Raw genomic sequence first — 17,155 nt, 5'->3', positions numbered from 1 at the left:
TGTGGAAATATAGCAGTAAGGCCAAAAAGTCAGATGGCTGTCAATCGGCCATCCTTGACCAGATTTTGAAACAAATTGTCATGGACATGCCTCCTAACATGTATAAAGTACATGTATGTGCCAAATTTGAATGAAAACTGACAGAGCACGTCCAAGATACCGCATAAAAAAACCCCAAAAAACAAGATGCCTGCCAGTCTACCATCTTTGATCCAATTGCGAAATAAATCATCATATACATGTATCCTAACATGTATAACCTATGTACCAAGTTTGAATGACAACTGAAAAAACATATCCAAAATACAAGATTTTCAAAAAACAAGATGGCTGCCAGTCGGCCATTTTGAATCAAATCCCCTAAACCACTGCATGTGCATATGTCCCACATATGTACTAGGCACATGCAAAGAATGAACGGAATCGGTCCACAGGATTCTGAAATATGGACTCTGGACAGAGTGACGCATGGACGGACGACACACGGACGGACTCAGGAACTCACGGATGGTCGGGGACATGTATCCTAACATGTATGATCTATGTACTAAATTTGAATGAAAACTGACAAAGCATGTCCAAAATACAACATTTTCAAAAAACAAGATGGCTGCCAGTTGGCCATCTTTGATCGAATTGTGAAATAAATCGTCATGGACATGTATCCTAACATGTATAATCTATGTACCAAGTTTGAATGAAAACTGACAAAGCATGTCCAAAATACAACATTTTCGAAAAACAAGATGGCTGCCAGTCGGCCATCTTTGATCCAATTGTGAAATAAATCGTCATGGACATGTATACTAACAAGTATAATCTATGTACCAAGTTTGAATGAAAACTGACAAAGCATGTCCAAAATACAACATTTTCAAAAAACAAGATGGCTGCCAGTCGGCCATTTTTGTATTAAATCGCTAAACCACTGCATGTGCATATGTCCCACATAAAGTACTCGGCACATGCAAAGAATGAACGAAATTGGTCCAAGGGATTCTGAGATATGACTCCGAATGGACGCACGGAGACAGAATTACAAGTCCTATAAGGGACTAATTACCATGTAAATATAGCACAGTATACGGGTATTTTGTTGTTCTTTTACTAGCCAGATCAGTTTACTACTAAAAGATCTTGGAAAGCATATTACCAACTTCATTGTCAACGGTCTTTATTTTTTCTACTTAATTCTACAACTAACAAATGTTACATTGTACCAAAACATTCCCTAATTTAAAGATGGTCAGATAACAAATATTTATTGTTGTAACCACAAGAAGAGGTGAGATTGAATGAGTATCTGGAAAAACCACCACCAAGATAATGTTTTAATTATATTTGTTTTAGTCATAATTACTAGTGTTGTAATCAATATCTGATATAGTTGTCATGGCTACAGAAATGAATATCCATATGAAAGAATGTAGGCATAATGTTACCACAGTGATCAAGCATGTACAATGTATTGTATCATTTGTGTCAGAATCAGTGCTGGGGAGGGGGGGGGGGGCAGTATCTCATTCTAGTTATATATACAAAAAATACATTGTAAAGCATTACATTTTCATTCCAATAAATATTTTTAATAATTTTATGACTTAATACAGTCATGTGGATAATATTGTGACTAAGCCCCCCCCCCCCCCCCAATATTCATGTTCCTGTTCAACAATGTTTGTCATCATTCTTTTAGCTTTTTTTCAACATTTAGAAAAAATGAAAGAATTCAGTTTTTATGAAATAATAAAAGGTCATTGATAACAATGTATGTAATGTATGTAAATATCAAATATAAACAGAAAACATTATCTGTTATGCAATCAAATTGTTGTTATTGTTATACTAGTCATGTGACCATGTAAATTGTTTCTAAATGTAGTGTATGGTCAATTACTGAGAGTGAATAATAGGCTACTCAGATGTCAACAGAAATCAGTGATCATGATTGATCTAATATCACATGATCACAAATTTAATAGTATATATTTTTTCTCATATTTATGCCATTTCTGTATCAAAACATGCATGTTTGTAGTTTCGTAAGAGTGTGCCAGATTATTTGTTGTGGGGTTAACCAATGACACTATATACTGTAATATAAAAATACTTTTATAGCAGGAAATTAATACAATACAACTGCTGAATGCCTCCACAGATTGACACAGATTGTCAATATCTATCGCTTAGAAAAGCTTCAGCAGATAATGTGTTAATTGGGATATGACACATACAGTCATTCTTTTAAGAATATACAACTTGTGTCAGTTGAAGTTTGCTCACACCCATAGTTATAATCTGTTGTACAAGCGAATATACATCTCAAGATGAAATATTGCCATTTATGAATTCATTTGCAACCACTTATATATGTTATCCTAAATAATATGAGCAAAATGATTGATTTTTTAATTTTTAGATATTACCACAAACTAAGATTGACTAATATGTGACAAAAACATGAACAGAATTGGTAGCTGGGTATCAGAGATATAGTATATGGACAAAAAGCAAGATTATCGACAGTAGACTATTTAGAAAATCAAGTCTTAGAGGCCGTGGTAGGGGTCGCCATCGATCCCTTTCTTTACCAATTAACGCCTTGGGCGATGTCAACGAACCATCAAGATCGCGAACGTTTGATGCCTCAAACCCTAACAATTGGACGGCGGCTATCCCTACATGCATAATGTAAGTACCAAATTTGAACGAAAAGGAATCAAGATGGCCAGTGGGCCATCTAGAATTTGATTGAAGAGCAAATCATTATGTATCCTAACATGTATCTACCCCTTACCTAATTTTAGTAAACATTGACAAAGCGTCTCCAAGATACCACATTTTCAAAAAACAAATGGCTGCCAGATGGCCATCTTGGATCGAATCACTACACCAAAAGGTGTGCATACAATGTATGTCCCACATAAAGTACAAGGCACATGCAAAGAATAAACAGATCTGCATGGTCAAGAGGGTTCTGTAATATGTGTCTGGATGTTAGCTCAAACAGGGGTTTTATGGCCATGTTGCATTGCATGAACTGGATATAGCATGTACAATATGTATTAAACATCAGACTAAATAGCAATCCGATTAAAATCTGATGTAGTGTACGGGCTTAAATTATTTTGGCTATAAACTTATTCTGTTTTTTATTACGTTTGTTATTAATGCCTTTTTATTTTATTATTTTACTTTGATTTTGTGATTTTTTGTAATTTTAACATCTGACCCGATGCCTATGTAACGAGATTTCAACGAGACCCACTATCAACAATTTTAGTCAACGAATCACAGACCTCCTTCTATAGCAGACATGATGACGTCACCGGGCAGAGTCAGGTGGCAAACACACTCAAATAAAATGGCGGATTGTACCGACGTTAGCGACCGAGAAAAACACGTCTTTTCGGTTAGTTTATCATTGTCAAATGCAACGAAAGTCATTTTGTGTGTGTTTATGTTGTTGCTCGAATGGTTCGAGTTTAGATCGTTATTTTGTTTCCACCGGTTCGACCGAACACCTGTGTCATTTTCCAGTCGCTTGCCCTGGAGACGGGTGATGTTTTGTTGACGATCGGGCCAAAATCGCCTACGGTATTGAAGCCGTCGCTGTAAATATTCATCAAACTGTATCAACATTTTGTACATTATACAATAACTCTTTATTAAAGTAATTGAGCTGATTTGGACTGGAATAAAATATTTTTTATTTGGAACACATCGCAATTGATCAGGAAATATTTTTTTGCTCCAATTTTCTGCGTCGATGTCGTGGGCCGGTGACCGTTATACAATTTAAAATCAGTTTACATTGTTTACTATAGCTGTTTACAGTGTTCTAATCATTACGATTTACTCATTTTTTTGCTTCCATTCTAGATAATTATGCTCAGCGTTTGGTGTAAAATTGAAGCGATGACTGAATAAACAAACCATGGCTGGCGAAAATGTATCAGGAAGTGTACACATTTGTTGGAAGTGAAAAAAAATATTCAATGTAATGACAAAAATTGTAAAATGCTGTGGAATTCCTTTTGAAAATAAAAATATACTAGCAATTTTCTATTAATGGTTCATTCAAGTGGGCAAAATATAATGTACAGAAAGATTGCCTGTAGAGTATCGCTACACTGAAGTATGCAACCGACAACCGACTTACACAAGATTTGAACGGGACTTGCATAAGCGTCGGATCAGATGTATGTAGGGCGGAATTAAAAAAAAATAAAATAATAAAATAAAAAGGCATTAATTTATAGCCAAAATAATTAAAGCCCGTACACTACATCAGATTTTAATCAGATTGACTAAATAGAAAACTGAAAAGCAATGAAACAAGACAAGACTTCAGTACAATGATTGGGGCACAAAAGTAAAACTGATGCTGTTTACCTTTAAAGTGCCACTTTCAACATCTTTCAGCATCACCAAATGTGGAATGTTTTCTTGTTTACAGTAATCCTGTATCTCCTCCAGCGACTGCAAATTACAAAATCACAATTGTAAACCATGATAATAATTTATGCCAATGAATAATCAAGTCTGGGAAATCTGACTAATGATTATTCTTTCCATTCATACATTAGACTTTTTTGTCAACTGACAAATAAATATTTGTTTGAATGTGGCTCAATGACAGTTAACAATATATTATTTGGTTGTATTTAAAGTGCGCATAATTAATTAGGTGATGACATATTGCAGGCAAATATTTTAAACTGCAGTAAAGATAAATTAAAACAGCAATGTATTCCTATAGTTTCAAAAAGTTTCAATATGTTGGCAAAAATAATAATTTTTATAGTATTATGCGATGCAGTATGGTAAAAGCATTAATTTTTTACTAGTATTTACTGTGACTGCAAGAAAGAACAGAAGAGCAATATTGCAGTATGAGACACTGTTATGCTATAGGAAGCGATGGCTAGATTGTGTCTCATACTGCAAAATTGCACTATTTTCAAATAGCTCAATTAAAACTTAATTAATTAATAATTATTGTAATAAATTAAAAAAAATACAATATACACAGTAAAGTGTTAGATCTGTATACTCAGAAATATCGGACACCATTATTTTGATTGTGCTGGGAAGCAAAAACATCCTTGACATTTTTAGTCATCATTGACATACAAAAAAATAAATCTCAAGTGCGGACACACACATGGGTAAAATGGTGCCTTACCAAAGTACTGTCATAGATAAGGTCAGCCCTTAATCCAGCACTCCACAAATCACGCACAACTTTCAGTCTTTCTTTTAATAAAGGTTTACTGCCCACAACACATACAAGGATATCAACAACGCTTGGTGCCTGTCAACAGAAAGTGTGAAAATTACTTGATTTGGCAATGAAGTCTCTCATAGGATAACACATTGGAAGCTATACTGCACAACCAAAAATTTCAGTTATTGAATATATAACTAAATGTCCATTCAAAAACAAAATATACTAAGGCAGTACATGAATGCAATAGCAATGATTAATTAATATACATTATGTAATACATGTATCAGTGATTATTAATTACTACACAGAATACATACATATGTAATATCAGTGATTATTAATTACTACACAGAATACATACATATGTAATAGCAGTGATTATTAATTAATACACAGAATATATACATATGTAATATCAGTGATTATTAATTAATACACAGAATACAGACATATGTAATATCAGTGATTATTAATTAATACACAGAATACATACATATGTAATATCAGTGATTATTAATTACTACACAGAATACAGACATATGTAATATCAGTGATTATTAATTAATACACAGAATACAGACATATGTAATATCAGTGATTATTAATTAATACACCAAATACATACATATGTAATATCAGTGATTATTAATTAATACAGAGAATACAGACATATGTAATATCAGTGATTATTAATTAATACACAGAATACATACATATGTAATATCAGTGATTATTAATTAATACACGGAATACAGACATATGTAATATCAGTGATTATTAATTAATACACGGAATACAGACATATGTAATATCAGTGATTATTAATTAATACACAGAATACATACATATGTAATATCAGTGATTATTAATTAATACACAGAATACAGTACATACATATGTAATATCAGTGATTATTAATTAATACAGAGAATACAAACATATGTAATATCAGTGATTATTAATTAATACACAGAATACATACATATGTAATATAAGTGATTATTAATTAATACACAGAATAGACATATGTAATATCAGTGATTATTAATTAATACACAGAATACATACATATGTAATATCAGTGATTATTAATTACTACACAGAATAGACTTATGTAATATAAGTGATTATTAATTAATATACAGAATACATACATATGTAATATCAGTGATTATTAATTACTACACAGAATACAGACATATGTAATATAAGTGATTATTAATTAATACACAGAATACATACATATGTAATATCAGTGTTTAATAATACACAAAGTAAATATAGCATATATTTTATTATTAAATATACAGCGTGCATTATACATAGTACAATTGCCCATATTAATGACTCCCTACTTTACAGTACTACCTGGTATTATTAACCATAACAATAAATATGGATTAACGCTGTCATCACAGGGTTCCAAGTGAAGGCCAAATATTTTAATAGAATATATGACATTATCATTAAAGGGTGTTATTTAGATTGAAGGTAATTGTTGCAATATTTGTAAATATGGTCGACAAATCACAAAACATATGTAATGGCAGGAAACAATTCTTGTTTCTGCCTGCCTGTCAATAAAATATGCAAAATTTTCTTACTTTGATTGAATTAAATGGCGGCAATTTTAGTGTAATTTGCAGTGAAAATGACTATTCTATCAATCAAAATGTTTTTGTTTTTTTGTATTTGATGCAACAACTGTCTCTCTAAAGTATATCAAAAAAATTCTCAAATTTCAGTGATATGAGAAACTATTTTTTTTTTTTTTTGCCTAAATTGTTGCCAGTCAATAGTGCTTGCAGCAAAAATATCAGGTCTATATTAAAATGAGAAGATTTTTAAACATTTTAAGCCAATTTATGGAAATCAAAAAAGCTGGTGAACATTATCTGACCAGTAAAGATTGTTTTAAATGAATCCTGTATCTTCTAGCCACTAAAGCTACAAAACTAATGTTGAAAGATAGATGGACTAGTTCATATCAACCCCAGACATCACATAAAATTTGAAAAGATTCTATCATTTTTCTCAAACAAGCTGTCAACAAAACAGCGAAAGAAGAAGTCAATTTTTAGTGTCTGTGTGAATTATTTATAAAAAATGTGGATTATAATTAAATAATGCAAGAGCATTTAGTATGTTAATGTACTGCCTACTGAGCAAGACAACCATCTTGAATAAAATCAATCTGAGAAATTGTAAAACCAACATGGCCACCAGTCATCCATTTTTGATTACCTCAAAACAAAACAGTCAAAGGTAAACAGAAAAAAACTAATTGATCTACATATATTTCAAGCTTTGCTTTTGTACCAACTTTGAATAAAATCGGTTCAAGTATGTGCAAGAAATATTGTCTGATGAACACACAGATGCATGCACAAACAAAACCCAAAACATTAATCCCAAATTGGACAATAGGGCTCAGAAAAGAAAAAGACTGATGCTAACAAAAAAGGCCAGAAGCTCTAAAAATATAATTACTCACATAGTCAGTTTCTTCTTGGACTGCAGAGACAAGTTTATCAAAAGCTAGACTCACACCGACAGCATGCTGTGTATGAATTGCCATATTACTATCTACTGGGGCTTTGAAGTGTGATATCTGGAATAAACAGAATAAATGGACAATCAGTACTAGTCACCCCCCTCAACATTTATTTTATTTCAAATGAAACACATGATATTCCCAAATCAGAAAAAGCACTATTATGCATACCTTCGGCAGTAAATTATAATGTACATCTATCTCAAAAACTAAGTTTCAATATGTAAAATTATGTGTGCAATTTTTTATTTGCATTTTCTGATTTGTTCAAATATTTTTTTTATATTGCAATTCTCCCACACAGATTTTCTGATTTTCAAATTGTATTGCAGCAAATAAATCATCAGTTTCTGTTGCCACTATTGCTACTGATAAGACAAGACAAATTCCAAGATATCACATTGTATTACAGGGTGTTACTGATAAGACAACACAAATTTCAAGATATCACATTGTATTACAGGGTGTTACTGATAAGACAAGACAAATTCCAAGATATCACATTGTATTACAGGGTGCTACTGATAAGACAAGACAAATTCCAAGATATCACATTGTATTACAGGGTGCTACTGATAAGACAAGACAAATTCCAAGATATCACATTGTATTACAGGGTGCTACTGATAAGACAAGACAAATTCCAAGATATCACATTGTATTACAGGGTGTTACTGATAAGACAAGACAAATTCCAAGATATCACATTGTATTACAGGGTGCTACTGATAAGACAAGACAAATTCCAAGATATCACATTGTATTACAGGGTGCTACTGATAAGACAAGACAAATTCCAAGATATCACATTGTATTACAGGGTGTTACTGATAAGGCAAGACAAATTCCAAGATATCACATTGTATTACACGGTGCTACTGATAAGACAACACAAATTCCAAGATATCACATTGTATTACAGGGTGTTACTGATAAGACAAGACAAATTCCAAGACATCACATTGTATTACACGGTGTTACTGATAAGACAAGACAAATTCCAAGATATCACATTGTATTACAGGGTGTTACTGATAAGACAACACAAATTCCAAGATATCACATTGTATTACATGGTGTTACTGATAAGACAACACAAATTCCAAGACATCACATTGTATTACAGGGTGTTACTGATAAGACAAGACAAATTCCAAGATATCATATTGTATTACACGGTGTTACTGATAAAACACAAATTCCAAGATATCACATTGTATTACAGGGTGTTACTGATAAGACAACACAAATTTCAAGATATCACATTATATTACAGGGTGCTACTGATAAGACAACACAAATTCCAAGATATCACATTGTATTACAGGGTGTTACTGATAAGACAACACAAATTCCAAAATATCACATTGTATTACAGGGTGTTACTGATAAGACAACACAAATTCCAAGATATCACATTGTATTACAGGGTGTTACTGATAAGACAACACAAATTCCAAGATATCACATTGTATTACAGGGTGTTACTGATAAGACAAGACAAATTCCAAGATATCACATTGTATTACAGGGTGCTACTGATAAGACAACACAAATTCCAAGATATCACATTGTATTACAGGGTGTTACTGATAAGACAACACAAATTCCAAGATATCACATTGTATTACAGGGTGTTACTGATAAGACAAGACAAATTCCAAGATATCACATTGTATTACAGGGTGTTACTGATAAGACAACACAAATTCCAAGATATCACATTGTATTACAGGGTGTTTAAACTCATCAATAGGTCCCTTGCTGCTACTTTGTCTTTGCACACCCACAATAGAAAGATGAAGGACAAAGTTGAATACAAATCTTTGTATGATATTCTGCAGAAATACATGTATCTTACAAATTGTGTATGGATACCGAGATGTTATTAATTATATTATGTCCTGCTTCATTGTGTAAATAAATAAAAGAAAAAAATATTTTCAATATTTCACAAATATATCATAAACTTCTGTAACCTGGATGACACGCTGACTGAAACTGTATCAACCCCTGAACATACACACTTTTGACGCACATTGTAGCTAAGCAACCAGAGAATGAGAAACTTGGATATTGTATGAAGGTGATATAATTAATATCCGAACAATTAGGCAACAAATAAGGATGATTCAGAATTGCTCTTCCTGCCAAAAATGAATCAGGACTGAGTTATCTTAGTTGTTATCGTAGCAGAAATAAATAACTATCAATTAGAGAAAATGACAAACTGCTCCTCCTGGCAATCATATATATCCAGCATATTACTTACTAATTTGTCATATCTACCACCGCCAGCAAGGATATCCATGACGATTTTCTTTTTCTTATGACTGACTTCAGCAATAAATTGGAAAATCAAACCAGAAAAAAAATGCGCATTGTATGTCAGACCAAGAGATATTTCCATCTATGAAAAAATGATATAATATGTGCATTGTATGAGACAGGCGTATTTCCATCTATGAAAAAATGATATAATATGTGCATTGTATGAGACAGACGTATTTCCATCTATGAAAAAATGATATAATATGTGCATTGTATGAGACAGACGTATTTCCATCTATGAAAAAATGATATAATATGTGCATTGTATGAGACAGATGTATTTCCATCTATGAAAAAATTATATAATATGTGCAATGTATGAGACAGACGTATTTCCATCTATGAAAAAATGATATAATATGTATATTGTATGAGACAGACGTATTTCCATCTATGAAAAATGATATAATATGTGCATTGTATGAGACAGACGTATTTCCATCAATGAAACAATGATATAATATGTGCATTGTATGAGACAGACGTATTTCCAACTACAAGTACATGTACAAAAATTAAGCGTTGCATGTTAGACCAAGAAATATTTAATAAATAAAATTTTGCTTAAAATTTCTCTTACAAATTTGTTTTTGCCATAATTGGTTTTCAGAAACATCTATTCTGAACAATTTACTGTCAGTTTAAATTAAAAAAATTAAGGTTTGGCAGATTAAGTGTTACCAATTAGTTATGTGTATCCAATTAATTGATGAGACAGCTGACAATATCGTGTTCATGTCATTATCAATCTATCCAACAAAAGCTTGTATTAAACAGAAGTGACAATAAAAGTCAAGGTGTTGATCAGAAAATATGCTGACCATCTTCAACACCCTCAATATGTGATGAATGAGTGATTATAAGGAACACTTTCCTTCCAAGGTGATATCAAATAATTGGCACGGCTAACAAGTCAAAATGCAGAAAATTTTAAAAGTACATGTAGTACAAATTTGTTATATTTTATTGAGTGAAAATTCAATTCTATGACAGAACCCCACACCCTCCCTGTGGCTTTCATTGCATATGAAGTTATTTTCATGAGTGATGCGGTGTATGCTGCGGCCGTACTTTCACAAGCAAAGCACTGAGTTGCACGCTACAACTTTGTGTATGATGTTGCTTGCTGGCCGTGGATTGACCGAGTCTTGGTTACCGGTTAAAATGTTGCTCATTTGGGGTTCAAGGTTTATAAAACTCAGTTTCCTGGTGGTCAACATACATTAAGTTCTCTCAATCGTAGTATTCCATGTGATGTACACTTAACACGCCAAAAATGTTGCCTGACGATTTGAACTGGATAAAAATATGACGAAAATGTGTTTACAAAATAAAAATAGTTCGGTAGCCAATGGAAATACCATGTTCATTTGCATATCGACCGTGAAAATACCGAAAACATTATTGCATGGGTGATATGCAAATTAGTTTTAGTCAAAATAAGTGACTTGATAAAAGTACCATTACTATTGTTCAAATTTTATTTCACTCGGCAAGTATATTCACGTACTCCAAGAGAAAAATATGGTACTTCTAAATATTGTTTATTTCTGCCTTGTTTCGAAAAACGGTACTCCTGAAGGAACTACTTTGTTTGCTCTCAGGCCTCATTTGCATATGAGGTGTGGAAATACCGATTTTGTTTTCAAGGACGAATCAAAATAAACTGCAGTACATATGTAATACTATAAATTATGGGGGTACCCAAATTTGTTTCCATTGAATACCACTTTGGTATTTCCCTGTAGCATTAAGCCCTATTCTGACACATATTTAAAATTGACAACTGGCCAAAATAAATACAACCAAACTTTCAAATAACCAATTGCATTATCATAAATGGGATATGTGATTTGTCCAATTATTTATTGTTTATCTCTATGGATCTGTATTTCTATTTCATCAATATTTGTCTCACAGCCACATATATCTAGAAACCATGCAAAATAAATATATTAATTTTTATACAATAACGTTGTGATATTGCACTGTTTTACTGTAATCTTGGTAATTTGACTCAACGCTCATCAAAATATGAAGATAACTGATAAATATGGCACAAAATCACAGGATTGTAGTGTAATAAGTTGTAAAACGAGTCAGATGCATCCAATACCTGTAATTTGATACCAAAGACCAGTGCATGTGACATGATAGCCTCTAGTTCATGTAACCCTTGTTTGGCTGATGAAGCATTTGCACCTTTTGCTCGTGTAATAGGTTTCAATATCTCATTCACTTTGCTGTAGGAACCCTCAATTTGCATGTACTTATTAAAATTCAACACCTGAAAAACAAAATGATATTTATACATTAAAGACTTTATAAAAGTCATGTGTTTGTTTGTGTGTGTGTGGTATCAACGTTGTGACGACTTCAATTTAACTTTACAGCGACTTGTGACGACAGGACCTACATTATGACGACCCTCACCCTTAATTTATATTAATATTTAATCAAATCTAAGTCAAATTGTGTAGCTTAGGTTTAGTAAAGGGGAAGGTATGGTTCAATTTATATTAATATTAATATAGTTGTACCATAGCTACCCCCTTTACTAAACCTCAGCTTTGCAAACATTTCTATATTAGGTCACGAGATACTCAACATTTATTTAATTAAACTTAGTTAAAACGCAATTTTGAATTGCATTGTAATTGAGTTTAATTAAACTCAAATTAAAATGCAACCCTATAGTAACACATTTTTAATAGAGTTCATATTGCAACTATATTAAAAGTTAATCCAATGTGTGTCGTTACAACAATGGTAAGACGTGTATGTGTGTGTGTTAAGGGGGGGGGGGGGGTCTATTTTAGCCTTTTATCCAAAACACCAGATTTGACAACTTTAAACAGAGGAAGCAGTGTAAACGTCAATGCAATGAAGGTAGATGAGGTAGGAGACGAGAGATATATTATAATACCTCATTATGTTATCCTAGTGCATCTTGTTTATGTGTTTAGCTTTTTGACTTGTTGTGTTAAACCCAAAATGCTAACTGTGAAATATTAAAGTACATGTATACTAATAAGATAATAGCAAGATATAATTTTAAAAAAAAACTGTTATCAAGGCCAAAAAGTTAGACATCTATGCAGCAAATGCTGCTACGTAAACTCATGACATTTTTTTTAAAACTGATCGTACAACAAATTTTCCTGAGAATCAATGCTGATTTTTGAGGAAACCGTTTTGAATATACAAAAGACTTTTGTATGACAAAAAAACATAAAAATCAATCAATTAATAATTTTTAGGTCTAAGGTATCTATCAACTTTAATATGTCAATGAGATAAACTTAACGAAGTAAAAAAATCGTCTCTGAGATCCTTACCGTTTGATCTGACAAAGACAAACTACATAGTCGTGTTTGTCTCTGAGTGTGAGTAAGCTTTTCATTTTTAACATCATTCATAATGTCATAAACTTGAAGATGTTTGTCTTCTGGGATACCACAATAGTTGAGAATAGCCTTCAGCAAGGAAGTATGGTTCAACTTAAGAATATAATTACGTCCCTGGGGAGTAAGACAGAGAAATAACTGTTCAGCTTAAGACAGTTCACTTACTGTGAATACATTAATATTTCACTGGGTTTTAATTTTGCATATGTAAAATCTAATTCTAAACTAAATCCACATCCATGTCAAGTGAACAAGCAGCTTCTCGGCTGAGATAGCTCCGGTATTAGTAATGCACGTTTCAACAAGCAGCCTGTGGGCATTGCACATTTCAATTAAAAAACTGAAGATATCATTAGAAAATAAACAATATGTATAGTATAAAAGCAATCAGACTCGCTGTTTTCAACAAGAATTAGAAAATATCACTTTTTACCGAATATGACAAAAATATTCATCAAAATTAAAGAATTGAAGATAATATTACGAAATCTGAGAGAGGTCTGCCCAAGGTACATATACACCAAGTATAATAGCATTCAGGCTTGTAGTTTTCAAGAAGAAGTCGAAAAAGTAAAAAGTTGACAAAGACGACGATGGACGCATACGGACAATCACTCGTACGATAAGCTCCACTCGACAAGGGTCAACAGCAGAGCTAAAAATGCAATGTTTCCTTTGTGAATATACTCAAAATAGTTAATTTAAATTAAATGCCACTGAAAATAAATGGTTTTACAGAAAAGGAAAAGCTCACAAATTAATAATTTTTAAATAATTAAAATCTCATCTCTCCTCCACACTCTATTTTTTAGTAAATGATAGCATTAACAAGTCACTGTTATAGTGCCTTCAACATCTCTAATTCACTGTTAATGACATAGTCCCCTTCCAGTATGCAGTGCCTTCAACATCAAAAATAAATCACATAACCAAATAGATGTGGAAACGTTCAAATAATGGCTGATGTGGAAACGTTCAAATAATGGCTGATGTGGAAACATTCAAATAATGACTGCTGTGGAAATGTTCAAATAATGGCTGATGCGGAAACGTTCAAATAATGGCTGATGTGGAAACGTTCAAATAATGGCTGCTGTGGAAACGTTCAAATATCGGCTGATGTGGAAACTTTCAAATAATGGCTGCTGTGGAAACGTTCAAATAATGACTGATGCGGAAACATTCAAATAATGGCAGATGTGGAAACGTTCAAATAATGGCTGATGTGGAAACGTTCAAATAATGGCTGCTGTGGAAACGTTCAAATAATGACTGATGCGGAAACGTTCAAATAATGGCAGATGTGGAACCGTTCACATAATGGCAGATGTGGAAACGTTCAAATAATGGGAGATGTGGAAACGTTCAAATAATGGCTGATGTGGAAACGTTCAAATAATGGCTGATGTGGAAACCTTCAAATAATGGCTTATGTGGAAACATTCAAATAATGGCTTATGTGGAAACATTCAAATAATGGCCACTGTGGAAACGTTCAAATAATGGCTGATGTGGAAACGTTCAAATAATGGCTGATGTGGAAACGATCAAATAATGGCTGATGTGGAAACGTTCAAATAATGGCTGATGTGGAAACGTTCAAATAATGGCAGATGCGGAAACGTTCAAATAATGGCTGATGTGGAAATGTTCAAATAATGGCTGATGTGGAAACGTTCAAATAATGGCTGAAGTGGAAACGTTCAAATAATGGCTGCTGTGGAAATGTTCAAATAATGGCTGATGCGGAAACGTTCAAATAATGGCTGATGTGGAAACGATCAAATAATGGCTGATGTGGAAACGATCAAATAATGGCTGATGTGGAAACGATCAAATAATGGCTGATGTGGAAACGTTCAAATAATGGCTGATGAGGAAACGTTCAAATAATGGCTGATGTGGAAACGATCAAATAATGGCTGATGTGAAAACGATCAAATAATAGCTGATACGGAAACATTCAAATAATGGCTGATGTGGAAACGTTCAAATAATGGCTGATGAGGAAACGTTCAAATAATGGCTGCTGTGGAAACGTTCAAATAATGGCTGATGCGGAAACGTTCAAATAATGGCTGATGTGGAAATGTTCAAATAATGGCTGGTGAGGAAACGTTCAAATAATGGCTGATGTGGAAACATTCAAATAATGGCTGATGTGGAAACGTTAAAATAATGGCTGATGTGCAAACGATCAAATAATGGCTGATGTGGAAACGTTCAAATAATGGCTGATGTGGAAACGTTCAAATAATGGCTGATGTGGAAACGTTCAAATAATGGCTGATGTGGAAACGTTCAAATAATGGCTGATGAGGAAACGTTCAAATAATGGCTGCTGTGGAAACGTTCAAATAATAGCTGATGTGCAAACGATCAAATAATGGCTGATGTGGAAACGTTCAAATAATCGCTGATGTGGAAATGTTCAAATAATGGCTGGTGAGGAAACGTTCAAATAATGGCTGATGTGGAAACATTCAAATAATGGCTGATGTGGAAACGTTAGAATAATGGCTGATGTGGAAACGATCAAATAATGGCTGATGTGGAAACGTTCAAATAATGGCTGATGTGGAAACGTTAGAATAATGGCTGATGTGGAAACGATCAAATAATGGCTGATGTGGAAATGTTCAAATAATGGCTGATGCGGAAACGTTCAAATAATGGCTGATGTGGAAACGATCAAATAATGGCTGATGTGGAAACGATCAAATAATGGCTGATGTGGAAACGATCAAATAATGGCTGATGTGGAAACGTTCAAATAATGGCTGATGAGGAAACATTCAAATAATGGCTGATGTGGAAACGATCAAATAATGGCTGATGTGGAAACGATCAAATAATAGCTGATACGGAAACATTCAAATAATGGCTGATGTGGAAACGTTCAAATAATGGCTGATGAGGAAACGTTCAAATAATGGCTGCTGTGGAAACGTTAAAATAATGGCTGATGCGGAAACGTTCAAATAATGGCTGATGTGGAAATGTTCAAATAATGGCTGGTGAGGAAACGTTCAAATAATGGCTGATGTGGAAACATTCAAATAATGGCTGATGTGGAAACGTTAAAATAATGGCTGATGTGGAAACGATCAAATAATGGCTGATGTGGAAACGTTCAAATAATGGCTGATGTGGAAACGTTCAAATAATGGCTGATGTGGAAACGTTCAAATAATGGCTGATGTGGAAACGTTCAAATAATGGCTGATGAGGAAACGTTCAAATAATGGCTGCTGTGGAAACGTTCAAATAATGGCTGATGTGCAAACGATCAAATAATGGCTGATGTGGAAACATTCAAATAATGGCAGATGTGGAACCGTTCACATAATGGCAGATGTGGAAACGTTCAAATAATGGCAGATGTGGAAACGTTCAAATAATGGCTGATGTGGAAACGTTCAAATAATGGCTGATGTGGAAACCTTCAAATAATGGCTTATGTGGAAACATTCAAATAATGGCTGATGTGGAAGCGTCCAAATAATGGCTGATGTGGAAACGTTCAAATAATGGCTGATGTGGAAACGTTCAAATAATGGCTGATGTGGAAACATTCAAATAATGGCTGATGCGGAAATGTTCAAATAATGGCTGGTGAGGAAACGTTCA

General features: G+C 33.2%; 1 protein-coding gene across 3 annotated transcripts in view; it reads right to left on the bottom strand.

Annotated features, from left to right (window-relative positions):
- Nucleotides 1–17,155, bottom strand: part of LOC102801472 (eIF-2-alpha kinase GCN2-like) — an 81,760-nt gene that overhangs the window by 23,629 nt on the left and 40,976 nt on the right. For all 3 annotated transcript variants that reach the window (XM_078005735.2, XM_085508172.1, XM_085508178.1), the window contains exons 26-31: nucleotides 13,457–13,639; nucleotides 12,235–12,405; nucleotides 10,060–10,197; nucleotides 7,728–7,844; nucleotides 5,189–5,317; nucleotides 4,396–4,482 (exon numbers count right to left, since the gene is read on the bottom strand). In XM_078005735.2, coding sequence (XP_077861861.1) covers nucleotides 4,396–4,482; nucleotides 5,189–5,317; nucleotides 7,728–7,844; nucleotides 10,060–10,197; nucleotides 12,235–12,405; nucleotides 13,457–13,639 — 825 coding nt within the window. The remainder of the gene's footprint in view (nucleotides 1–4,395; nucleotides 4,483–5,188; nucleotides 5,318–7,727; nucleotides 7,845–10,059; nucleotides 10,198–12,234; nucleotides 12,406–13,456; nucleotides 13,640–17,155) is intronic.

The sequence above is a fragment of the Saccoglossus kowalevskii genome, chromosome 2, assembly GCF_978046115.1.
Source record: "Saccoglossus kowalevskii chromosome 2, keSacKowa6.1, whole genome shotgun sequence".
Classification (NCBI taxonomy): Eukaryota; Metazoa; Hemichordata; class Enteropneusta; family Harrimaniidae; genus Saccoglossus; species Saccoglossus kowalevskii.
Note: the sequence above shows the minus strand (reverse complement) of the source record. Positions and strands in the feature narration are given on the sequence as shown.